General features: G+C 48.6%; 1 protein-coding gene and 1 long non-coding RNA gene across 3 annotated transcripts in view; one reads left to right on the forward strand and one right to left on the reverse strand.

Annotated features, from left to right (window-relative positions):
• The window catches only part of LOC309350062, a 492,019-nt gene that overhangs the window by 254,807 nt on the left and 210,550 nt on the right, over nt 1-26,662 (forward strand). The window lies entirely within an intron of this gene.
• The window catches only part of MDGA2 (MAM domain containing glycosylphosphatidylinositol anchor 2), a 413,922-nt gene that overhangs the window by 71,258 nt on the left and 316,002 nt on the right, over nt 1-26,662 (reverse strand). For both annotated transcript variants that reach the window (XM_081875889.1, XM_081875890.1), the window contains exon 9: nt 4,893-5,162. In XM_081875889.1, coding sequence (XP_081732015.1) covers nt 4,893-5,162 — 270 coding nt within the window. The remainder of the gene's footprint in view (nt 1-4,892; nt 5,163-26,662) is intronic.

Consider the following 26,662-nt stretch of genomic DNA (forward strand, 5'->3'; position numbering starts at 1 on the left):
CCCTGTTTAGGGAAGTTTTTAATGTTTGATGAATTACAGTCACACTTCATGTTACGTCCGCTTCATGTTACGTTCTTTCAGGATACGTCCCGCGGCGACCCAGAAGTACCGGAAAGGGTTACTTCCAGGTGTCGCTGTTCGCGCATACACAGACGCACAAAATGACGTCACGCGCATGCGCAGAAGCGGCAAATTGCACCCCATGTGTGTGCAGACACGCCACTGTGGGTTGCGCTCTTTTCATGTTGCGAACGGGTCTCCGGAACGGATCCCGTTTGCAACCAGAGGTACCACTGTATTGGATTTTAATATTTTGCTGGAAGCTGCCCAGATGGGTGGGGTATAAATAATAATAATAATTATTATTATTTCCCCCAGGCATTTGGTCGGCCCCAGTGAGGACAGGATAGGGGACTCGAGGGGCCACTGGGCTAATCCAGCAGGATCTCACGTTCTGAAGCCTCTCAGCCCTCCCACAGACATGAAATGGCCCTTATGGTTTAAAAACAAAACACTCAATGAGAACTCAAGACTGTTTGCAACCTCCTGAGCCCACTCTGTAAACAGTTGTCTGCCAGAGGGCACAATCGTGATGTTTTAAAGACCTTGTTCTACAAGTTATCTCATAAGAGCCCAGATTTCGCACAATGGTTTGCTATATCCTTTTTCTTTTTTCTTTTGCAATGCAATAAAAAACCAAGTGAGGTGTTCAGCCTAGGATCCAGGATTGCGACATGAAGACAGGAATCAATCCCACACAGAAGACAAAGAGTGATCCAAGGATTTTGCATGTCCTTGTGTACTTTTTTCTGCCTATCTATAAGTCATGTGGACGAGAGGTTCCATAATGCCTTGGGTGCAGTGGGTGCCATCAGCAGGCAATGGGCCTTGATCCTGCAACTCTCTTTGTAGGGAAGAGCTGAGAGACAGGGAGCGGGTCCCTGATTCAACCCTGCCAGCACTGTGCGGATCGGAAAATATGCCAGGCTCAGTTTATCATTTCCCTCTGATCTTAAATTTGGTTCTGTGCATTTTCAGATCCGCTTGTGATTGTTATTTTTTAAAATCCTCATGAAAAATGCTGTGCAAGCATCCCTAATGCCATCCATTTTAACCAATATATCCATTTTTAAAATGCACCTTTAAATCCATTCTTGTACACATCAGTCTGGAGAAAAAGACTGCAAATTTTGGAAGAAAACGAATTTCTGAAGGCGGTTGCACGTCAGTCTGTATGTTGTGTCAGGAAGCACAAGATAAGCAAGTTTGATTTTCCATGGAAATGGAACTGCATTCTTCCTCCATCCCTGTTGTTTAGTCGTTTAGTTGTGTCTGACTCTTCGTGACCCCCTGGACCAGAGCACGCCAGGCACTCCTGTCTTCCACTGCCTCCTGCAGTTTGGTCAAACTCATGCTGGTAGCTTCAAGAACACTGTCCCACCATCTCATCCTCCATTGTCCCCTTCTCCTTGTGCCCTCCATCTTTCCCAGCATCAGGGTCTTTTCCAGGGAGTCCTCTCTTCTCATGAGGTGGCCAAAGTCTTGGAGCCTCAGCTTCAGGATCTGTCCTTCCAGTGAGCACTCAGGGCTGATTTCCTTCAGAATGGAGAGGTTTGATCTTCTTGCAGTCCATGGGATTCTCAGGAGTCTCCTCCAGCACCAGAATTCAAAAGCATCCATTCTTCGACGATCAGCCTTCTTGATGGTCCAGCTCTCACTTCCATATATCACTACTGGGAAAACCATGGCTTTAACTATACGGACCTTTGTCGGCAAGGTGATGTCTCTGCTTTTTAAGATGCTGTCTAGGTTTGTCATCCTCCATCCCTACATAAGGGAAATGTGGGGAATAGGCTAGAAGAAGACTCATCCAAAGCTGAATTGGGTGGCATTAATATCCCTTGAGTTGACAGTTGCATCCTTCCTTTGGGGCATAAAAAGAGCCTTTTGCATCCGACCAGTCACCCATCTAGTCCAGCATCTGGTCCTCACAATTGCCCAGAAAATCCCCTAATGGGAAGCCCATCAGATGGACCAGAAATCAACCGCCTTCCTGTGGTTTCTAGCAACTGGTACCCAGGAGCATTGCTGCCTCCAGAACTCATCTCTCTCTATTTTCGTTTTCCACAAAATGTTTTCAGCCGCAACTCCAAATCACCATTCTAGCCGATGGGAGTAGTAGCACACAACATCTGGGAGACATAACATCAGGTTGCCAGCAGCTGCCCATCGTGGTTGAATAATCTGCTCTGAATGAATGAGACCCTCCCTGCCTGCAGACTGTCTTGCCAGAGTGGTGCATGCTCTGGTTATCTGCCTCTTGGACTACTGCAATGCGCTCTACGTGGGGCTACCTTTGAAGGTGAGGCAGAAACTACAACTAATCCAGAATGCAGCAGCTAGACTGGTGACTGGGCGCCCTTGAAAGCCCTAAATGGCCTCGGCGCAGTAGACCTGAAGGAGCGTCTCCACCCCCATCATTCAGCCCGGACACGGAGGTCCAGCTTTGAGGGCCTTCTGGCGGTTCCCGCCCTGCAAGAAGTGAGGTTTCAGGGAACCAGGCCTGTTCCCTGGAAGGGCCTTCTCAGTGGTGGCGCCCACCCTGTGGAAAGCTCTCCCAGCAGATGTCAAAGAGAACAACAACTACCTGACATTTAGAAGACATCTGAAGGCAGCCCTCTTTAGGGAAGCTTTTAATGTTTAATAGATTATTGTATTTTAATATTCTGTTGGAAGCCGCCCATAGTGGCTGGGGAAACCCAGCCAGATGGGTGGGGTATAAATAAATGATGATGATGATGATGATGATGATGATGATGATGATGATGATGATGAACAGCCTGAGCAACAAGCGACTGGTCCGCCTTGCGGAGCCCCAGAGCATCTCCGCGTTGCATCAGGCTCCTGAAACGCTTCTCCGTCCTTCCCGCCTGTCTTCATTCCGAGGCAGACCGGAAAGAAGAGGAAAGAAAGATGATCAAGGGCCTAATGTACACCTCAGGGGAGAACGATGGAGCTGCGCTTGCTCGTAATGGGTGGCAAATCGTTGGGCAATGAGTGCCAGAGCTATTAAACAGGGACTCGCCAGCGAGCAGGAGGGACGTTAATGGTCCCCGAGGCTCCTCTCTGCACCGGCAATTTGGGCTTCCGACAACGCAGTGGAGTTGAGCACAAAAGCAACCGTGTCAAAGGGATTCTTTTCAGATCACTGCAGAAGGTGGGGAATCCAAAGCGGAACTCAAGGCAAGCAATCCAGAGAGGATGCGAAGCCTGCTTCCTCCTGCACATTCCTCCTCCTCGCCCCAAGGCACATCAGAAAAGCCTGGTGGATCAGGCCCATGGCCTATCTAGCTCAGCATCCTGGTCTCGCAGGGGCGAACCAGGTGCCTGCAGGGAACCAGCAAGGAGGAACACAAAGGGAACCTCCCACCCTGGGATTCCCAGCACCTGACATTCAGAAGCATTGTTGCCTCTGACACTGATTACTGGTAGTAATCAATGCCCTTTCCCCAAGGGATTTTGCTGATAATTCAAGAGCTGATTTTATTGTGCACTATTGTATTCTAGGGACGCGGGTGGTGCTGTGGTCTAAACCACTGAGCCTCTTGGGCTTGCCAATCAGAAGGTTGGCAGTTCGAATCCCCACAACGGAGTGAGCTCCCATTGCTTTGTCTCAGCTCCTGCCAACCTAGCAGTTAGAATGCACACCAGCACGAGTAGATAAATAGGTACCACTGCGGTGGGAAGGGAAACATCGTTTCCATGAGCTCTGGTTTCCGTCACAGTGTTCCGTTGCACCAGAAGCAGTTTAGTCCTGCTGGCCACATGACCCGGAAAGCTGACTGTGGACAAACGCCTAAAAGCGAGATGAGCGCCACAACCCCCTACTTGCCTTTGACTGGACTTAAGCGTCTAGGGGTCCTTTACCTCCCCCCCCTTCCCCTCCATGAATTTGTCTAAATTGCATCCTAAATGCTCGAGTCCTTCCTACACACATATGCAGGATGCCTTCCAACATTTCTCCAGTGAAAATAGGGATGCCCTAAGGAACGGCTCAGGACTGCAATACCTCAAGGACCACCTCTTCCCATATGGACCTACCAAGACCCTGAGATCATCTTCTGAGGCCCTCCTTCGTGTGCCTCCTCCTCGTGATGTCTGGAGGGTGGCAATACAAAAACAGGGACTTCTCTGCAGTGACTCCCTGTCTATGGAATGCTCTCCCCAGAGAAGTTCGCCTGGCGCCTTCATTATACACCTTTAGGCACCAGGCAAAAACGTTCCTTTTTAACCAGGCCTTTGCCTGACCTGATTGACGTCCTATACCCTTTCAAAATGTGGCTCTTTGGGATGGGAGGGGTGTTATTGGCTTATTGTTTTTATTTTGATTTTATATATTGTGATCTTTTCAGTGAACCACCCTGAGACTTCCAGGTATAGGGTGGTATATAAATTCTAATAGTAATAATAAAATCATCATCATCATCATTATCATCATCATCAGATCATTCTAGGATCAAATCAGAAACTGGGACAGCTCCTGTAAATCCGGGACTGTCCCTGGAAAATAGGGACATTTGGAGTCTCTCTCTCTCTCCCCCCACCCCACACCTACACACAATTATGACAACATGCTCTCAACGCACACACACTACTTTTCCTCCATCACAAAGTCACCACTGCCTGCCCACATTGATCAGCGATGGAGGGAGGTGGCCCATCTTTTGCACTCCAGAGAGAAGGCACCTGTTCCGGATTTTCATGTGCTGGAGTGCGCACTACAGCCTTGGCATCATGGCAATCCTGGAGGTGGGGGTGTGGGGGGAAAGCCTTTGTCCCCTGCCCCATCCTGGCCTGCCAGCCCTAGACCCAGCAGTACGGGGGAAGCCTACCTGTCACCAGAAAGGTGCACCTCCCGGCCCCCGCCTCGTTGATGATGTTGCAGTTGTAAATCCCATAGCTGTCCCTGGAAAGGCTCCGGATCGTGTACTCGGTGGAGTCCTGGGCGTCAAACTGCCCCGTCCGAAGGAGTTTGTTGCCCAGCCGCCACTCAAAGGTCAAGACGCGGGTGGGGTAAGCCCTCAGAACACGGCAGGTCATGGTGACGCTTCGGCCTTGGCCCTGACGGATCTCCAAGAAGGTCGGCTCCACGGCGGGAGGATCTGCAAGAAGCAGGAGAGGAGAGGGGATTGCAATAGGTTTTCTTCAGTGAGCCACACCGGCTGTGATGATGGAGACACTTTTGCTAGGTCAGAACCCACAAAAAGCAGAGTCACCAGGCCCATAAACTAGTCGGTAATATCCAAGGCAACACGATGACCAAATTCAATGATACAATATCAATATACGCTCTTTATATAATATGAAATATATGAAATCACATAAACAGAAAACTTAGGAATCTCTGAAAGTCACAAAATATGCTCTCTTAATGGATTCTCTGGAAAACATAAAACCAAATAAACATAAGTCTTATAAGTCTCTGAAAGTCTTTGAAGACTATGCAAGTCTCTGAAAGAAGCAATGTGTCAGATTTTTATCTGGTGGAAACAGGTTGTAAAGCTTAGTTTATGGCGTCCGGCAATGACAAACAGACGTTGTGAACAGTGATTCTGGATATACCCACTGTTTCGTGGAATTCTTCTTCAGCACAGCAGAAGGATACAGAAATGCTTCATAAACCCATCTATATGGTGAATGAAAAAGTATAAGTATATAATATGCCTTGGATATTACTGACCATTGTTTGCAACACAGGGGTTAAATTGTTAGGCCTCTAAACTGCACAGAGGCCTTCCCTCACCTTAGCTTTACACACAAGTAGACATTGTCACATAACAAGCAGAGCTGCAACCAGGTAACTAAGCAACAGCCTTAACAGACAGAGCAATCCCAGGCACAGAGGAAGCATCAAGGCTATAAACTCATCCACAAATTTCTTCAATCATCAGAAGATCTCCTGGCTCTGTTTTTACAACATTCACCCCACCCAACAAGGATTTAATAGTTTCTTTTCACTACTAGCTATTGCTAAGCACTCACAAAATTAAAAGACGCCTGCTTCTTGGGAGAAAAACAATGACAAACCTAGACAGCATCTTAAAAAGCAGAGACATCACCTTGCCAACAAAGGTCCGTATAGTCAAAGCCATGGTTTTCCCAGTAGTGATGTATGGAAGTGAGAGCTGGACCATCAAGAAGGCTGATCGCCGAAGAATGGATGCTTTTGAATTCTGGTGCTGGAGGAGACTCTGGAGAGTCCCATAGACTGCAAGAAGATCAAACCTCTCCATTCTGAAGGAAATCATCCCTGAGTGCTCACTGGAAGGACAGATTCTGAAGCTGAGGCTCCCAGACTTTGGCCTCCTCATGAGAAGAGAAGACTTCCTCGAAAAGACCCTGATGCTGGGAAAGATGGAGGGCACAAGGAGAAGAAGATGACAGAGGACGAGATGGTTGGACAGTGTTCTCAAAGCTACCAGCATGAGTTTGACCAAACTGTGGGAAGCAGTGGAAGATAAGAGTGCCTGGCGTGCTCTGGTCCAGGGGGTCACGAAGAGGCGGACACGACTAAACGACTATAATAATAATAATAATAATTTATTATTTATACCCCGCCCATCTGGCTGAGTTTCCCCAGCCACTCTGGGCGGCTCCCAATCAGTATTAAAAACAATACAGCATTACATATTAAAAACATCCCTGAACAGGGCTGCCTTAAGATGTCTTCTGAACGTCAGGTAATTCTTTATCTCTTTGACATCTGATGGGAGGGCGTTCCACAGGGCGGGCGCCACTACCGAGAAGGCCCTCTGTCTGGTTCCCTGTAACCTCACTTCTCGCAATGAGGGAACCGCCAGAAGGCCCTCGGCGCTGGATCTCAGTGTCCGGGCTGAACGATGGGGGTGGAGACGCTCCTTCAGGTATACAGGACCGAGGCCGTTTAGGGCTTTAAAGGTCAGCACCAACACTTTGAATTGTGCTCGGAAACGTACTGGGAGCCAATGCAGATCTCTCAGAACCGGTGTTATGTGGTCCCGGCGGCCACTCCCAGTCACCAGTCTAGCTGCCGCATTCTGGATTAATTGCAGTTTCCGGGTCACCTTCAAAGGTAGCCCCACGTAGAGCGCATTGCAGTAGTCCAAGCGTGAGATAACTAGAGCATGCACCACTCTGGCGAGACAGTCCGCGGGGAGGTAGGGTCTTAGCCTGCGTACCAGGTGGAGCTGGTAGACAGCTGCCCTGGACACAGAGTTAATCTGCGCCTCCATGGACAGCTGTGAGTCCAAAATGACTCCCAGGCTGCGCACCTGGTCCTTCAGGGGCACAGTTACCCCATTCAGGACCAGGGAATCCTCCACACCTGCCCGCCTCCTGTCCCCCAAAAACAGTACTTCTGTCTTGTCAGGATTCAACCTCAATCTGTTAGCCGCCATCCAACCTCCAACCGCCTCCAGGCACTCACACAGGACCTTCACCGCCTTCACTGGTTCTGATTTAAAGGAGAGGTAGAGCTGGGTGTCATCTGCATACTGATGAACACCCAGTCCAAACCCCCTGATGATCTCTCCCAGCGGCTTCATATAGATATTAAAAAGCATGGGGGAGAGGACAGAACCCTGAGGCACCCCACAAGTGAGAGCCCAGGGGTCTGAACATTCATCCCCCACCATCACCTTCTGGACACGGCCCAGGAGGAAGGAGCGGAACCACTGTATAACAGTGCCCCCAGCTCCCAGCCCCTCTAGACGGTCCAGAAGGATGTTATGGTCGATGGTGTCAAAGGCCGCTGAGAGATCCAGCAGAACTAGGAAACAGCTCTCACCTTTGTCCCTAGCCCGCCGGAGATCATCAACCAGCGCGACCAAGGCAGTTTCAGTCCCATGGTGAGGCCTGAATCCCGATTGGAAGGGATCCAAATGGTCCGTTTCCTCCAGGCGTGCTTGGAGTTGTTCAGCAACCACCCGCTCAATCACCTTGCCCAAGAATGGCAGATTTGAGACTGGGCGATAGTTGGCCAAATTGGCCGGGTCTAAAGATGTTTTTTTAAGAAGCGGTTTAATGACCGCCTCTTTCAGCGGGTCTGGGAAGGCTCCCTCACAGAGGGAAGCGTTCACCACCCCGCAGAGCCCATCGCCCAGCCCTTCCCGGCTCGCTTTTATCAGCCAGGATGGGCAAGGATCAAGGAGACAGGTGGTCGGTTTCACTCGTCCAAGCAGCCTGTCCACATCCTCGGAGGTAACAGATTGGAATCGATCCCATGTAACAGGACCAGACAGAACTCTAGCACTCTCCCGCCCTGGCCCTGCTCCCACGGTGGAGTCTACCTCCTTCTGAATCTGAGCGATTTTATCTGCAAAAAACTTTGCAAAAGCATTGCAGGAGATCTTGGGGTCCCTACCAGGCCCCGTTGGTACAGGTGGTTCTGATAGATTGCGAACCACCTGAAAAAGTCTCCTGCTGCTGTTTTCTGCAGATGCAATGGAGGCGGTGAAGAAGGCCCTCTTCACCGTCGCCATTGCCACTTGGTAGGCTCGACGTTGAGCTCTAACCCGTGTCCAGTCTGATTCAGAATGAGTTTTCCGCCACCGGCGCTCTAGCCGTCTCAACGATTGTTTCATCACCCTCAGCTCCGGGGAAAACCACGGGGCTGTCCGGGCTCCATGCAATCGGAGAGGGCGCTTCGGAGCCAGACAGTCAATAGCCCTGGTTAACTCCGCATTCCAGCGGGCCACCAGGGAATCAGCTGAAAGGCCATCAACTTGGGATAGAGCATCCCCTACCACTCTCTGGAAGCCAACTGGATCCATTAAGTGGCGGGGGCGGACCATCCGAATCGGTCCCACCTCCCTGCGGAGGGGAAGGGTTGCGGAGAAGTCCAGTTGCACCAGGAAGTGATCTGACCATGGCACTTCTTTTGTTTCACTTTTAGTTAATGTCAGATCACCAGCATCCGTAGAGGTAAACACCAAGTCTAAGGCATGTCCGTGGCTATGAGTTGGGCCAGACTTATTCAGGGACAGCCCCATGGAGGCCATGCTTTCCACGAAGTCCCGAGCGGCCCCTTGTAAGGTCGTGTCGGCATGGATGTTAAAATCCCCCAGGACAACCAAGCTAGGTGTCTCCAGGAGCATATCCGCCACGACCTGAAGCAGCTCGGGCAGGGAATCCTTGGTGCAGCGGGGAGGTCGGTACACCAGTAGGAATCCTGTACTGCCCCTATTGCCCAACTTCCAGAACATGCACTCAGAAAACTGGGTCTTCCCAATAGGACGCCTGGTGCAGACTAATGACTTCCTAAAAATCACTGCAACCCCCCCTCCCCGCCCACATGACCTGGGTTGCTGTGCGTAAGAGAAACCCGGTGGGCAAGCAGCGGCAAGGACAGGCCCATCTGCTTCATCCAACCAAGTCTCTGTTACACATGCCAGATCAAATCCTCCATCCATGATCAAGTCATGGATGGCAGTGGTCTTATGAATCATTGACCTGGCATTGCACAGCAACACTTTCAGGTCATGTGGGTATCCCTTGCTGATTCTAGTATCCATCCGGTCAGGACCAGACCCGGAGGCAGGAATAGTCCTCAGACAACGACTAAACCTGCCTCCTCTGTAATGACATGGTCTGGTCTTAGCGTAACTCCTCCTCCTACCCGTGATCACTGAGATCGGTTGTCCCAGTGCATTCCCCCCTGTGGAACATGCCCCAGCCATTTTGTGGGCTGGGGCCCACTCCCCGGCAGCCCTGACCCCTCCCCCTAAGAACAAAATAACAACTTATACAAACAAACAAAACTAATAAAACAATACAAACAAAAAAATGTAAAAATTACAAGATCATCAAAATAAAAAAATAATTCCCCAAACCCAACCAAACATCCATCCCACCCCCACGCCCACATACAAAAAATCCAAAAGAAATTTTTAAAAAAACATTTTAAAAACACTCTGTGCCCCTCCTGCAGTAACACTGTCCTAGTGAGGCCTGTCAGGCCCCGCCCTGGGCCAGATGGTAAGTGGCAGGAAGGAGCAGGACCCTCAAGCACTCACTCAGGGGAGTCCTCCTGGGCAGCAGGCAGCAAGCACCACGCAGTCCTTATGAGGCCTGTCAGGCCCCGCCCCAGGCCAGATGGTAAGTGGCAAGAGCAGGACCCTCAAGCACTCACTCAGGGGAGTCCTCCTGGGCAGCAGGCAGCAAGCACCAAGCAGTCCTTATGAGGCTTCAGGCCCCGCCCCAGGCCAGATGGTAAGTGGCAAGAGCAGGGCCCTCAAGCACTCACTCAGGGGAGTCCTCCTGGGCAGCAGGCAGCAAGCAGCACGCAGTCCTTGTGAGGCTTCAGGCCCCGCCCCAGGCCAGATGGTAAGTGGCAAGAGCAGGGCCCTCAAGCACTCACTCAGGGGAGTCCTCCTGGGCAGCAGGCAGCAAGCACCACGCAGTCCTTATGAGGCCTGTCAGGCCCCGCCCCAGGCCAGATGGTAAGTGGCAAGAGCAGGACCCTCAAGCACTCACTCAGGGGAGTCCTCCTGGGCAGCAGGCAGCAAGCACCAAGCAGTCCTTATGAGGCTTCAGGCCCCGCCCCAGGCCAGATGGTAAGTGGCAAGAGCAGGGCCCTCAAGCACTCACTCAGGGGAGTCCTCCTGGGCAGCAGGCAGCAAGCAGCACGCAGTCCTTGTGAGGCTTCAGGCCCCGCCCCAGGCCAGATGGTAAGTGGCAAGAGCAGGGCCCTCAAGCACTCACTCAGGGGAGTCCTCCTGGGCAGCAGGCAGCAAGCACCACGCAGTCCTTATGAGGCCTGTCAGGCCCCGCCCCAGGCCAGATGGTAAGTGGCAAGAGCAGGACCCTCAAGCACTCACTCAGGGGAGTCCTCCTGGGCAGCAGGCAGCAAGCACCAAGCAGTCCTTATGAGGCTTCAGGCCCCGCCCCAGGCCAGATGGTAAGTGGCAAGAGCAGGGCCCTCAAGCACTCACTCAGGGGAGTCCTCCTGGGCAGCAGGCAGCAAGCAGCACGCAGTCCTTGTGAGGCTTCAGGCCCCGCCCCAGGCCAGATGGTAAGTGGCAAGAGCAGGGCCCTCAAGCACTCACTCAGGGGAGTCCTCCTGGGCAGCAGGCAGCAAGCAGCACGCAGTCCTTATGAGGCCTGTCAGGCCCCGCCCCAGGCCAGATGGTAAGTGGCAAGAGCAGGGCCCTCCAGCACTCACTCAGGGGAGTCCTCCTGGGCAGCAGGCAGCAAGCAGCACGCAGTCCTTGTGAGGCCTGTCAGGCCCCGCCCCAGGCCAGATGGTAAGTGGCAAGAGCAGGACCCTCCAGCACTCACTCAGGGGAGTCCTCCTGGGCAGCAGGCAGCAAGCAGCACGCAGTCCTTGTGAGGCTTCAGGCCCCGCCCCAGGCCAGATGGTAAGTGGCAAGAGCAGGGCCCTCAAGCACTCACTCAGGGGAGTCCTCCTGGACTAAACAACAACAAAGCACTGGAAGGGTGACCATATACCAACTGGAGAAGAAGGGCTACAAAAGCTGAGCGAGCGCTTGGAACTCACTAAGTTGATGGAAGCCTTAAGGAACAAGCCCAATAAAATAGTCCAGAAGGAATGGGGATGCCTAAATGCCTACCTATCGAGTCAAGGTTCAACAACCAAGATTTGGTTGTGTTTAGAATAAACCCGTAAGTGGGAAAATGTCTCCTTATAGCAAGATGAGGAATATATTGAAATACAGAGAAATTGTTCTAGCTATAGGAAATGAACCTATAGGTCAATGGAAGTCAAAAAACCAAAAGTATAATAAAAAGAGGTCCACCCCAGAAGGGTCAGCATCTCGGTAGAGAAATGACATTATGGGATGTCTGTTATAGTTAGCTTATACTATACTGATGTTCTTACTTTTTGGCTCTGTTTTTTGTTGCATCAATTAAGTGTTTTAAATTTGTTGTTAGCCACCCTGAGCCCGGTTTTCTGAACCGGGAAGGGCGGGGTATAAATAAAAAAAATATTTTTATTGATTATTATGTTTTCTTTTTTTCCCTTCTTCTTCTTTTTTCTGTTTCTTTTCTTTCCCCCTTTTTTGTATTCAGTTGAAATGTTTGTATACTTTGTTTCATTTGTATTTGCATAATAATTCAATTATATGTGTGTGTGTGTGTGTGTATATGTATGTATATATATATGTGTGTATATATATGTTCTTGAAGCTACATACATGATTCTGACCAAACTGGGGGAGGTAGTGGAAGACAGGAGGGCCTGGCGTGCTCTGGTCCAGGGGGTCACGAAGAGTCGGACACGACTAAACGACTATACAACAACATATACATATATATATATATACATATATACATATAGATATATAGATATAGATAGATATTTTAAAAAACTGTTTCTTCTCACTGCCTGTAAGCTGTCATTATCCTGGGTGGGACTCAAACTAAGGATTCAAATTGCAAGGAAGGAGATTCCAATTAACTATTATGAAGAGCTTTCTGGCAGTAGGAGCCCCAGGTAGGAATCACAACTAAAGAACCCCTGGCAGGTGACACTCCCCCCAACCTCTGCTTAAAAGTCTCGAGTGAAAGACAGCCCACCACCTTCTGAGGAAGTCCATTCCACTGTTGAACAGCTCTTACCATCAGAAAGATCTTCCTAATATTATGTCAGAATCGCCTTTCCTCTCCTTTGAATCCATTGCTTGCTACCCTCTGGATCAGCAGAAAACAAGCTCGCTCCATTCTCCATATGACAGCCCTTGAGATGTTTGAAGATGGCCATCATCTCTCCTTTCAGTCTCTTCTTTCCCAGGCTAAACACATCCAACTCCCTCAACTGTTCCTCATCAGGCTTTATTTTTAGACCATTTAATAACTTGGTCACCCTCCTCTGCCCACGTTCCAGCTTGTCAGGATCATCCTTAAATTGTGGTGCTCAGAAGTGGACTCCAGGTGTGGTTTGACCAAGGTAGAACAGAGTGGGACTATTCCTTCCCTTGATCCAGACTCTAGACTTCTGTTGATGCAGCTTAGAATAGCATTTTTTGCTGCTGCATCACACTGTGGACTCCATTAAGCTTGGGGTCTATTATGGCCACACTGCCACTCGTCCTGTACCTAGAAAGTACCAGTCTGAGCCGTTTTCATCTTGCCCCTCTCCTCTCCTAGGGAAAAACCACTCTTTAGTGCTAATTCAGAGCAAATGTCCATCTGGTGAAAACTTGCATTGCTGTTTGCTCCGATTGAGTACTAAAGAGCAGTTTTCCCTGGGGGGAAGCAGCAGGACAAGTGGGAATTTGGATAAGGCCTAAGACTCTTAGATGCTTTCCCTGTGTACTCCTGTCAAGCCAGGTGTGTCCTCCATCCTACCTGCGTGCATCTGGTTGCTTGTGCCGAAGTGCTGAACAACAAATAAATGGCCGAAGAGACATTCCCAATTTTGTACATCCCCCAGCAATGACCCAAACATCCTTTCTGACCATCGTCATTAGCCTATGGTTACCAGACGTCCCTGTTTCCCGGGGACAGTCCCCGGATTTACAAATGTGTCCCTGGACAAAATCCATCCCCGGAATGTCCCCGGATTTCATTTAACGTCCCCGGAATTATATTTTAAGTGTTGTAGATTTATTAATCTAATTCTAATAGGGAATGAACGTTGCGTGATTGGTTTGATGGCACAGGACACATCATATGGAGGAAGACACAAGATTTACCCACCCGGGAAGAATGGCAGATGAAAGTGATGGACTATATGGAATTGGCAGAAATGACTGGCAAAATCCGAGACCAAGGTGAAGAGTCGGTGGAAGAAGATTGGAAAAAAATTAAAGTCTATCTACAGAAACATTGCAAAATTAAGGAATGTTAGAAGGTTGTTGGAATGAAGTAATGTGGTTTTAGCAGAAATGATATAAAGGATTAGGTTAAAATTGATTTTTTAATTGGTGAAAGACGAGAATTACAGTATATTAAGATAAATTATTAGGATAAAAACAAAGTTGGAAAGGATTTGCTGAAACATCTAATTGAACTAGAATACAAAAAAGGGAGGTGTGAGGAGGTCAAGGAAATAAGCAGAAGAAAGAAAGTTATGTAAAGGCTTGACTTGTTTTTCTTTTTTGTCAATTGTTTGTGTTTTTTCTGTCTTTTTTATTTTTCTTTTTTTCCCCTTTTATTCTTTATCTTTGTAATTTTTAAAATTTGAATAAATACTATTTAATAATAATAAAAAAGAAAAACACAAGACACATCATATGGGGACTTCCGGCGTGGCAAAATGGGGGGGGGGTGACATGGCAGCGAGCAGCTCCTGAAGCCAGCCAGAGACAACTGTGCTACCAGGCTGGCTCCGGGCTGCTGAGACTGCCGCTGCCAAGGGGGAACCGGGGACGCCCGGCGTGTCAACTGGGACACTCCCCCCATGACACTCCCCCCATGACACTCCCCCCATGACTCAAATTGAGCCGGGAGTGAGAGCGCCTGGCCACCCGGCCGACTGCCCAGCGGCGCTCCAGGGCTAGTAAAAACCCCGGAGCCGAAACAGGGAGGAGGAGGAGGAAAGGGGAAGGAGAAGGGTGAGAGAGAGAGAAAGAGGAAGGAGAAAAAAGAGGGGAGCCCCGACCTTGCCATGCTGCTACAGCTGCCGCCACTGAGGAAGAGAGGTAGGAGAGTGCCGGGAGGGCAAGGAGACGTGGCCGAGCCCAGGCCCGACCCGAGCCTATTCCACGGCAGATAGCGCTCCAAGAGATCAGGCTGGAGCCCAAGGGAAGGCCACGCGACAGAGGAGACCCAGAAGAGAAGATACAGTGGTACCTCGGGTTAAGTACTTAATTTGTTCCGGAGGTCCGTTCTTAACCTGAAACGGTATTAACCTGAAGACCACTTTAGCTAATGGGGCCTCCTGCTGCCGCTGTGCCAGCAGACCACGATTTTTGTTCTCATCCTGAAGCAAAGTTCTTAAACTAAAGCACTATTTCTGGGTTAGCGGAGTCTGTAACCTGAAGCGTATGTAACCTGAAGCGTATGTAAACTGAGGTACCACTGTATTACTTTTTTTTTTTTAATTATTTTTTAAAAAATAACTTTCTTTTTCTCTTTTCAAAAGAAGAAGAAGAAGAAGAAAAGTGTCCCTGGATTATTTGAAAAAAAAATCTGGTACCCTTACATTAGCTATCCTGGCTCTGCTGGGCCCCTACAGAGAAGCTGCCCCCCCCCCTCAGTCATCTTTCCTCCAGCCTTCAGGCTATTAATGGGCCAGAACCTCCCAGCCTGTGGAGCAGCAAAGACCTTTGCGGCTCCAAGCATCTGTTTGATTGACAGGCAGGAGATTAGACAGTTTTAAACAGTGCTGAGAGTTACAGGTCATTCTGAGTCCTCGGGAGGGCAATTAAAGTTCTTTCTCTTTTCCTCAACTCTCTGCCCCTCCCCTAAAATCACAGATCCTCTAGGCAGATTTCCCCCCTTCTGAGGAATTTCGGTATTCGATCCAGGTGTGGGAGGGAGCTAGAGACATACCTGGACTCGGGTTTTCAGGTGGGTCTGGCTTGGGAAGCTCCCTAGTTCAGTGGCAGAGCAGTGTGGACAGTCCTGAGTCATGTAGGCGGATCAATGTTTCCATAGAATCATAGTTCGAAGGGACCAGGGTGGATTTGCTTTAAATCAAATCGATTTAAACCACAATTTAAATCACTAGTCAGCAAGACTTAATTTAAATCATTTCTTTTTACAGAAAGACTCCTTCTTGCTGGTATCATCTTAATATTTACAACCAGAGGAAGGTTTCATTTTTGGAATAATAAATTTTCAGAGTAGTTTTTACAGTTATATAAAAAAAAATCTGATTTGGTTATACTATTAGAAATACATAGACAGATAATTATGAAATTCTTGTGAGGTTTAATAAGTGAACTGTTTATATTTGGACAACTTTTCTTCTGGACTTTATTGAAAGGAGAAAAATAATCATTTCCTTAACAACTATTTAAACCATTTATTGAACTAAAACAATAACATTGCGGCATATGTGTCCATATTTGTTAACTGATGTGGTTAAACGTCCTCCCCCCCAAAAAAACACACACCTTAGACTGAGTTTTACCACACATGAAAACTTAAAACAAATCCTTATTTCCTTATTAGCCTTTGGACTATAATGTAACTTCATATTTAAGTGCAAATGTAATGAATTTTTTCATTGTAATGCAGAACATAAGAAAAATAACATTTGATAAAATCAGCAACCTGGTATTTTTTTCTTGTGATCTCCCATGAGGTCTTGTGATGAAGGACGGCCTATAAATCTAATAAAAAAAATAGTAAGGGCACAAAAAGAGCTTTGGGCTGGATCCTTCCCCACTGTCAAGAACTCGGGATTGGGGTTTGCTTCCAGGGTAGAAAAATTACCAAGATATATTTAGCTTTGAAAAAAAGACTACAGTTCTGAATACCAGTTTCTGAGAAGCACAACTTGGATGTTTGTGGTTTGTGGCACCTGGCTGGCCAATGGGAGAACAAGATGTTACACAAGATGGGCTCCATTTGTCCTGATCCTCCTACAGGGGTTATATTCTCCTCTTAACAAGAAAGTTCGCTCTGTAGATTTGTTGCCAAAGAAGAGGCAATAATGTTTGGAGGAGCCAAACAGAGACACGAAGGAAGACAGATACTTGCTAAATATCTTCACAGAAGCTTATGAAAAGCTTGGCCTATGACTCAAAATCCAAAAAACCAAAGTGCTGCACCAACAAGCACTAAAGAACCCCTCTGCAGAACCACAAATCCAACTCAATGGTGTAACGTTGGAAAGTGTCAATCACTTCTCCTACCTGGACAGCTATCTTTCCACAAGGGCCGACAATGATGCCAAAATCCAGCATCGCCCGAGTTTTGCGAGTATGTCTTTCTCCCCATTGAACTGCAGAGTGTTTGAGGACCAGGACATTCGCAGGGAAACCAAAATGCTTGTTTACAAAGCTATTATCCTACCAAACTTACTGTATGCTTGTGAAACATGGACCACTTATAAACACCATCTCCAACTTCTCAAACAATTCCATCAACAGTGTCTCCAACATTTGGGAAGACAGGTGAACTAAAGCCACTGTACTGGAAGAAGCAAAGATCACCTGTGTTGAAGCAATGATTCTTCAACATCAACTTCGTTGGACTGGTCATGTTGTGCTGATGCCTGATTATCGTCTTCCAAAGCAGCTACTCTATTCCGAACTTAAAAATGGAAAGCGCAATGCTGGTGGTCAACAAAAGAGGTTTAAAGACTGTCTCAAGGCAAATCTTTAAAAATGTAGTGTAAACACCGACAATTGGGAAACACTGGCCTGTGAGTGTTCCAGTTGGAGAACAGCCTTTACCAAAGGTGTCCTGGGCTTTGAAGACACTCGAACTCAGGACGAAAGGGAGAAATGCGCTAAGAGGAAGGTACACTTGGCAAACCTTCACCATGATCTTCTTCTTCTTCTTCTGCGAGTAAGATTGTCTTCCATAAACACGGTTTTAACAGTGAGACCGTAAGTGACTGTGGAGGCCAATTCTGGATCCACACGTCCTTCCACAGTGGAGACATTTACCATGATCAACTCCTGCCTGGAAACCAATGTCCCCACTGTGGAAGGACGTGTGGATCCAGAATTGGCCACCAGTCACTTACGGACTCACTGTTAAAACCGTGTTTATGGAAGACAATCTTACCGGGCTACGAGGGATCGCAGAAGAAGAAATCCTATTGCTCCCAATCTGACGCTAAACGAGGTGATGCCACAGATCCCAGTTTCTGGTTTCCTTGCACTTGAAACATCATAGCAGGAGAGGGGGAAACCTTCCTCCTGCCCCCTCCTGCAAGGAGATTGCCATGGTTTTGGCTTCTCGGCTGCCGATTCCTCAGGCAGCAGAACAATTTGCAACCTGCTTCAATCAAGGATTGCAAACAGCAGCCCCTGAAATCAGCTCCCACTTTAAGAAGGCTGTCAAAGGGCTGTTTCACAGCAGATCCGCCGGGCGGGCTCCTGGCAGACAGGTTGCTGGGAACAATCAGCACCTCACCTACAATTAATGTTGAGGCTTCTTGACGCGAGTCTCTCCTCCTCTCTATGCCTCTGCTTCCCAGTGGTACACTGTGAATCCTGGCAACAGACCTGCCTCCCAACAAAGATGGCCATAGAGTGCCAAAAACCAAGCTTCAATGAAGCCTAAATATAAGAAGGGAGGAAGAGCCCCACTGAGTCAGGATAGTGTCCCATCTAGTCTTAGAATCATAGAGTTGGAAGGGACTCCATGTGTCATCTAGTCCACCCCTCTGGAATCTCAGCTAAAGTCTTGAATCCTGTTCTCACAGGGTCTGAGCAGATGCGTCTTTTGGGAAGCCCCCTGGCAGTAGCTGAGCACATGAACCTTCTCCCTTACTGCTGTTTTATTAATTTTTTATTTATTTATTAGTTTCATATACTGCTGAGGGTCACAGGGCAGTTTCCAAAATACTGGTGTTCAGAAGCATTGCTGTGGAGGCAGAGCACAGCCATGGCGGCTAGAAGATATCAATTGCCATCGGCAGCCCTCTCCTCCTCCAGGAATTGAAATTGAAATACTTTATTGTCACTTGTACAACTTGTATACAGTGAGGTTACACGCGCAACCCCCCCTCAGCTCTCTTAGTCTTAATTCCCCTCTTTTACTGACACACACACACCAAACCCAAAAGTCCGTTGCCCTGCTGTTATTTTTTCATTCAGCAGCCTAACAGCCCACGGATAGAAGCTGTTCTTTACCCTGTTGGTGCGACTAATCAGGCTTCTATATCTTCTGCCTGAGAATTTTCATCCCTGAGAATTTTCCTCACTCTCCTGAGTGAGGTATGTCTTCCACAATGTCATCCAGTGGATTCACAGGACAGCCCATAATATCTTGTGCTGTATTCACCACCCGCTGTAGGCACTTCCTATCTGTCAAATCCTCTTTTAAAGCCACCCACCCAAACAAAGAAAAAACGGGAGGCTATGTACTCTCTGCAGGGGCATAGCGTCGGGGGGTGAGGGGGGGGGACAATCCGCTTAAAACCCCAACTGACGTTTGTTCCGATTGAACGATACCAGGTCAAAAAACCGCCCTGCTTGGATACATAAGCCATTGGCAGGCTTCGAAAGAGCATTAGACCAATTCCTAGAGGAAAGGGCTATCGGTGGCTGCTGGCACAGATGACTCTCTTCTGCATCTACAGTTGGTGGCAACAAAACTTCTAGGTGCCGCAGGTCCATTCTGTGTCCAGGGCAGCTGTCTACCAGCTCCACCTGGTACGCAGGCTGAGACCCTACCTGCCCGTGGACTGTCTCGCCAGAGTGGTGCATGCTCTGGTTTTCTCCCACTTGGACTAATGCAATGCGCTCTATGTGGGGCTACCTTTGAAGGTGACCTGGAAACTGCAATTAATCCAGAATGCGGCAGTAGACTGGTGACTGGGAACGGCCGCCGAGACCACATAACACCGGTCTTGAAAGACCTACATTGGCTCCCAGTACGTTTCCAAGCACAATTCACAGTGTTGGTGCTGACTTTTAAAGCCCTAAATGGCCTCGGCCCAGTATACCTGAAGGAGCGTCTCCACCCCCATCGTTCTGCCCGGACACTGAGGTCCAGCACCGAGGGCCTTCTGGCGATTCCCTCGCTGCGAGAAGCCAAGTTACATTATCAAGGGATTTGATAATGTGTTTGGTTGGCATGCATATTTGTGGTATGATAAAGTAAAAGCCCATAAAGCATTTAAAAATCATATAATTAGGAAATCGTTGTATAATGTTTGGATAAAATACAAAGACCTTTTAGAAAGAAAGACGCCCAGATGGCTTTCACCAATGGAGGCAAAGGCCCAGAAAAAATTAAATATGGATACCAAATGGTTGAGATATTATGACTTATTAATAGAGGAGGAAGAAGGCTATAAATTAAGACCATTTGAGCAAATTAAAGATAAGCTAAATTGACTACATTACCACCAGATTAACGAATTGTATAAACTGCATAAGAAAAATGGTTTGCCTTGGAAAAATCTAAGTTGGAGATGGAGTTGTTGGATACTGAAGGTAAAAACTTATCTAAAATGTACAAGCTTTTGCTGGACAGGCATACGAAAGATGAACAAGTTAAATCGGTGATGATAGACTGGGCAAGAGATTTAGGACATAACATAATGTTTGAGGACTGGGAAAGATTGTGGAAGAAAGGGGTGAAGTTCACCGCATGTACTTTGTTAAAGGAAAATATTATGAAAATGATGTATAGATGGTATTTGACACCTGTAAAATTAGCAAAGATGTATCATAATTGTGATAATACATGTTGGAAATGTAAAGAAAAGGAAGGAACATTCTTTCATATTCAAAACAAAACAAATTCCTTCCAGTAGCACCTTAAAGACCAACTAAGTCAGTTCTTGGTATGAGCTTTCGTGTGCATGCACACTTCTTCAGATACACATTCTTTCATATGTGGTGGACCTGCTCCAAGGTGAAAGACTTCTGGGAAAAGATTTATAATGAATTGAAAAAAATGTTGAAATATACATTTACAGTGGTGCCTCGCAAGACGAAATTAATTCGTTCCGCAAGTCTCTTCGTCTTGCGAGTTTTTCGTCTTGCGATGCACAGTTTTCCATAGGAATGCATTGAAAATCAATTAATGCGTTCCTATGGAAACCGCCTTCCCCCGACCTCTTCTGTCCGGGCGATTTAAAAGCCCCTGGGAAGGCAAGCAGGGGGGACAAAGACTTTTGCCCCCCGCCTGCCTTCAGAAGAGGTCCAGGACAGGCTTCGCGGACCTCTCCGCAAGCAGCGGGAGCGCTCCTTGCGGAGAGTTGCCAGCGCGCCCAGGCTTCGCGGCCCCGCCGCCCGGCTTCGGGACATCGTTCCGATGCCAGGCGGCGGGGGGAGGCTTTCCCGCCCCGAAGCCGGGCGGCAGGGGGAGGCTTTCCCGCCCCGAAGCCGGGCGGCGGGGGGAGGCTTTCCCGCCCCGAAGCCGGGCGGCGGGGGGAGGCTTTCCCGCCCCGAAGCCGGGCGGTGGGGGGAGGCGTTCCCGCCCCGCCGCCCGGCTTCGGGACATCGTTCCGATGCCGGGCGGCGGGGGGAGACTTTCCCGCCCCGCCGCCCGGCTTCGGGACATCGTTCCGATGCCGGGCGGCGGGGGGAGACTTTCCCGCCCCGCCGCCCGGCTTCGGGACATCGTTCCGATGCCGGGCGGCGGGGGGAGGCGTTCCCGCCTCGCTGCCTGGCATCGGGGCATCCTTCCGAAGCCCGGTGGCGGGAGGAGGTGTCCCCGCCCCGCCGCCAGGCTTCGGAGGAGGTCCGAGGACAGCGGGGAAGACGAGCTGCGCTTCCCCACTGTCCCGGAGATTTCCCTATGGGCTGTCGTCTTGCGAAGCAAGCCCATAGGGAAATTCGTCTTGCGAAGCGCCTCCAAAACGGAAAACCCTTTCGTCTAGCGGGTTTTCCGTCTTGCGAGGCGTTCGTCTTGCGGGGCACCACTGTATAAAGAAACCAGAGGCCTTTCTTCTTGGAATAACAGGTTCAGAATTGCCCAAGAAAGATGTTAATCTATTTTTGTATGCCACAACTGCGGCTCGTATTTTGTTAGCTGAAAAGTGGAAAACTCAAGAATTACCAACAGTAGAAGAATGGCAGATGAAGATGATGGATTAGCTAGCCGATCTAACCGGAAGAGTCCACGACCAGAAGGAGGAGGAACATCACGAAGAATGGAAGAAATTTAATGATTATTTAGTTAAATTTGTTAAGCTAAAATAACTGGAAATAGCGTCCAGATACTTAAAGGGCTTAGGATTGTATCTATGTTAACTGATAAAATAATATTTTTAATACAAGAAGGAGAAGATTTAAAGATGTTAATGTTTAATTTAAAGGGTATTAAAATTGGGATTTGGAAAACCGTTATAAGGATATGCAATGAAATTCAACTAAGGGGAAACGAGGAAGTCGTTTTACAAAGTAAATAACTGTTATTTTCAATAAGGTTATGATTTATGTCTGTTATGTTTTGTTTGTTTTATGTTTTTGTTTGTCATTGATATTGTAAAAACTAATAAAACTTTTGCAAAAAGAAAGAAAGAGAGAAGCCAAGTTACAGGGAACCAGGCAGAGGGCCTTCTCAGTAGTGGCGCCCGCCCTGTGGAACACCCTCCCACCAGATGTCAAAGAGAAAAATAACTACCAAACTTATGGAAAACATCTGAAGGCAGCCTTGTTTATTGTATTTGAGTGGTTTGTTGGAAGCCCAGCCAGATGGGTGCGGTAAAAATAAATAAATAATAATAATAATAATAATAATAATAATGAAAATCAAAAGGAAAAGCAGAACAGTCTGGGATCAATTCAGAAGCCGGGATTGCTTCAGTAATTCCAGGACTGTCCCCGGGAAATCAGGACACTTTGGAGGGCCTGGTATACCCATTGCTGGAACCCCCAGGAGAGGGTGGGCTCCTGTGCTCAGATCCTGCTTCCCAAGAGAGCCATCTGGTTGGCCACTGTGAGAAAAGGATGCTGGACGAGATGGGCCACTGGTCTGATCCAGCACATGCTCTTCTTATGCCACAGGAAGCTCCCCCACCCTGTGAAGTGGTTTTGGGCTGTCCGTCATCGCTAAGACTGGGTGTGTGTGCTGGTCCCGGGGGCTAACTGAGAGGCGAGGTCTGAGTCCAGTCCGAGGTCGATGGTGTGGTATGGAGGCAGTCCGTCAAAGCTAAAGCTGGGTCCAAGGCAGGGATTTGGGTGAGGTCAGGAACTCTGGCACAAGAGCAGGACAGGGTGCAGGCAGGAACAGGCTAGCAACAACGTTGCTTCCACAACTTGAGACTGGGGCTGGCTGGCGTTTATCTGCCCCGAGGCATAGGGCGGCCCCGATCCTCAGGTGACTCGCCTCTCCTGGCCTGGAGACGAGCACTCCTCCTGTGGGAACTTAGTTCCCTCTGCCTCTCTAGAATCATAGAATCATAGAATCCTAGAGTTGGAAGAGACCACAAGGGCCATCGAGTCCAACCCCCTGCCAAGCAGGAAACACCATCAGAGCACTCCTGACATATGGTTGTTAAGCCTCTGCTTAAAGACCTCCAAAGAAGGAGACTCCACCACACTCCTTGGCAGCAAATTCCACTGTCCAACAGCTCTTACTGTCAGGAAGTTCTTCCTAATGTTTAGGTGGAATCTTCTTTCTTGTAGTTTGGAACCATTGCTCCGTGTCCGCTTCTCTGGAGCAGCAGAAAACAACCTTTCTCCCTCCTCTATGTGACATCCTTTTATATATTGGAACATGGCTATCATATCACCCTCCTCTTCTCCAGGCTAAACATGCCCAGCTCCCTTAGCCGTTCCTCCTAAGGCATCGTTTCCAGGCCTTTGACCATTTTGGTTGCCCTCCTCTGGACACGTTCCAGTTTGTCAGTGTCCTTCTTGAACTGTGGTGCCCAGAACTGGACACAGTACTCCAGGTGAGGTCTGACCAGAGCAGAATACAGTGGCACTATTACTTCCCTTGATCTAGATGCTATACTCCTATTGATGCAGCCCAGAATTGCATTGGCTTTTTTAGCTGCCGCGTCACACTGTTGGCTCATGTCAAGTTTGTGGTCAACCAAGACTCCTAGATTCTTTTCACATGTACTGCTCTCAAGCCAGGCTCTCAAGCCTCTGCAGCTCAGGAGAGGCTGGAGGGTTACCAGACCCAGAGGCAACCTCAGCTTCCTCTGACGGGGCTGAGAGTGGAGCACCTGCAGGCAATGGGTCCTCCTTCACCTCAGGAGCCAGAGCAGACTCAGCACCTGAGGATCCAGCACAGGTGAGGACCCTTCAGGCTCAGCCCCAGCCCCGGCTCAGCTGGTTCTGGAAGCGGGGAATCCTGTGCAGGCTGGGATTCCTCAGGTTCAGCCTCTGAGAATGAATCCCAGGCCATCACAGTGTGTGTCTGAATCAATCCACTCCAGATCCCCTCCTTCGCCGCAGGGCTCCCTTCTCGGCAGCGTCTGTCTCCTGCTCCCTCCTTCCCTTAGAAGCCGCCAGTCACCAGAGTATTCTCCAAGAGACGGATATATCTCAAGTCTGTTTGTAGTGAATTTGAAACTTTTATTTGCTGAAATAGTCACAAATCACAAGGAGGGGGCCTTACGCGGCCGCCTCTTGAGGGATCCTGATTTGCCACAGTGACAGACTTCTTTAAAGTTCCATGAAGCCTGCATAATTTATGGCTCTTCAGAATAACCGACTCCGCGGCCGATGTTTTATGCATTATCGCTCCATACTTCATATTTTGGATGAGGTGGTTTGCATAGCGGAGATGGACTGCGCAAAAAAGAGCGATGCATCATTGGAAGCGGGTGGAAATGGCTTGGATTAGCAGGCTCTGCCAGGGGTGGGTGGCAGCAAATAGGCGGCCGGGGGGGGGGATTTTGTTCAATCCAAAGGATGATTCCCCAGTGCAGTTAAGCCACAGGAGATGGACTGGAGCCAGAATCGGTCCCCATCTGAAGGGACAAGCAAGGATGGAGAAGATGGAGGTCCATGCTCACTTTCACTTGCAGCATGCAGTTAAAGCTATGTCATACCACTCTAAATATACTGTATTTTCCCATCTATAAGATGCCTCCATGTATAAGACACCCCCGATTTTTGGAGACTAAATTTAAAGAAAATGAGGGGAGAAGGCCCAAAATTGTTGAGCTTTTTTTAAGGGGAATTGCAAGCGCGCCATCACCCCAGCAGAGCCGTTGCTGGGGACTGGCAAAGTTTCCCACTGCGGGTGGGAAATGCTCCCTAGAGCATGCACCCCTGGCATTGGCATGGGGGATGTTGTGCACCTGCCAACCAGCTGGCTGATGGAGCGCAGTTTCCCCCATGCCACTATCCATGTATAGGACAACCCCAGTTTTTTGACATGATTTTTGAGTCAAAAAACCTCATCTGAGCCCAGCTTCGGCTGGGGAGGGCAGGATATAAATAAAATTGTTTATTATTATTTTATTATCTAATTCAGTGGTACCTCTGGATGCGAATGGGATCCGTTCTGGAGCCCCGTTCGCATCCTGAGTAGAATGCAACCTGCAACTGTGCGGGTCGCGATTCGCTGCTTCTGCACATGCACGTGATGTCATTTTGAGCATCTGCGCATGCGCAAGCGGCAAAACCCGGAAGTAACGCATTCCGTTACTTCTAGCTTGCCGCGGTGCGTAACCTGAAAATGCTCAACCTGAAGGATATTTAACCCGAGGTATGACTGTACATGGAAGAATGCGGTATATGGCTTCCTCCTAAGAACCCTGGGAGCTGGAGTTTGTTAAGGGTGCTGAGAGTTGTCAGCTGACCCAACCTTCCCCTCTCAAAACTACAGTTCCCAATGCAGTTTAACAACCAATCCCTTGTCCCAGGGAACTAGAACATAAGAAGAGCATCTACTGGATCAGGCCAATGGCCCATCATGTCCAGCATCCTGTTCTCACAGGGGCCGACCTGCAAAAAAAAGTCAGTCTGGCTCCCCACCCAACACAACTCTGCATTCTTTCTATATTGAGCCTGGGAGGAAAGGTGTTATTCTTCTCCTCAGCATTCAAAATCCAGCCTGCATTTCCGAGGCACCTGCTGTTTATTGAATGGGAGATTCCAGGGTTGAATTAGTATGACATTATTATTATTATTATTTGTTTGCAGAATACGTTTCCCTCAAATAAGCTTCCAGCCATGGTCCGTGGCAAGCCCAGCTGCATGGTGGTTCCTCTTCATTCATTAGAGGCAAAACCTTCCCTTTATTCAAGTCAAACAACCCCCTTTCCCCATTTTTGCATGGTAATTGTTGTTGTTGTTTAGTCATGTCCGCCTCTTCGTGACCCCCTGGACCAGAGCACGCCAGGCACTCCTGTCTTCCACTGCCTCCCGCAGTTTGGTCAAACTCATGCTGGTAGCTTTGAGAACACTGTCCCACCATCTCGTCCTCTGTCGTCCCCTTCTCCTTGTGCCCTCCATCTTTCCCAGCATCAGGGTCTTTTCCAGGGAGTCTTCTCTTTTCATGAGGTGGCCAAAGTCTTGGAGCCTCAGCTTCAGGACCTGTCCTTCCAGTCAGCACTCAGGGCTGATTTCCTTCAGAATGGAGAGGCTGGATCTTCTTGCAGTCCATGGGACTCTCGAGAGTCTCCTCCAGCACCAGAATTCAAAAGCATCCATTCTTCGGCGATCCGCCTTCTTTATGGTCCAGCTCTCACTTCCATACATCACGACTGGGAAAACCATAGCTTTAACTATAAGGACCTTTGCATGGTAATAAAACATTTAATTTTTATTATAGTTATTGTCCTTCCTTCTCCCTCAAAGGGGCACAGAAGCTGCTGCAGAGATCTCTGTTCACAGACCCCGGAGACCTGACAACCCTTCTGATCTCAAGGCACACACTCTGTTTAATTGAAAATATTAATTTATGCCCTTGCAATCTTGCCTGGTTACCAAACAACTGAATCTTTCCCATTGTTTACTGGCCCTGTTTATGTGATTTTGTTTTTTTGGGTATTGTATTCCTCTGTTGATTTTTATTGCTTCGCTCCCCCCCCGCTCTGGGATTGAAAACATTCAACGAAGAGCAGGCTATGAATATGGCAGAAAATAAATAACACAAGACTTTTGCAAGCCCTGCG

The sequence above is a fragment of the Podarcis erhardii genome (assembly GCF_964252035.2).
Source record: "Podarcis erhardii genome assembly, chromosome: 1".
In the NCBI taxonomy this organism is placed as follows: Eukaryota; Metazoa; Chordata; class Lepidosauria; order Squamata; family Lacertidae; genus Podarcis; species Podarcis erhardii.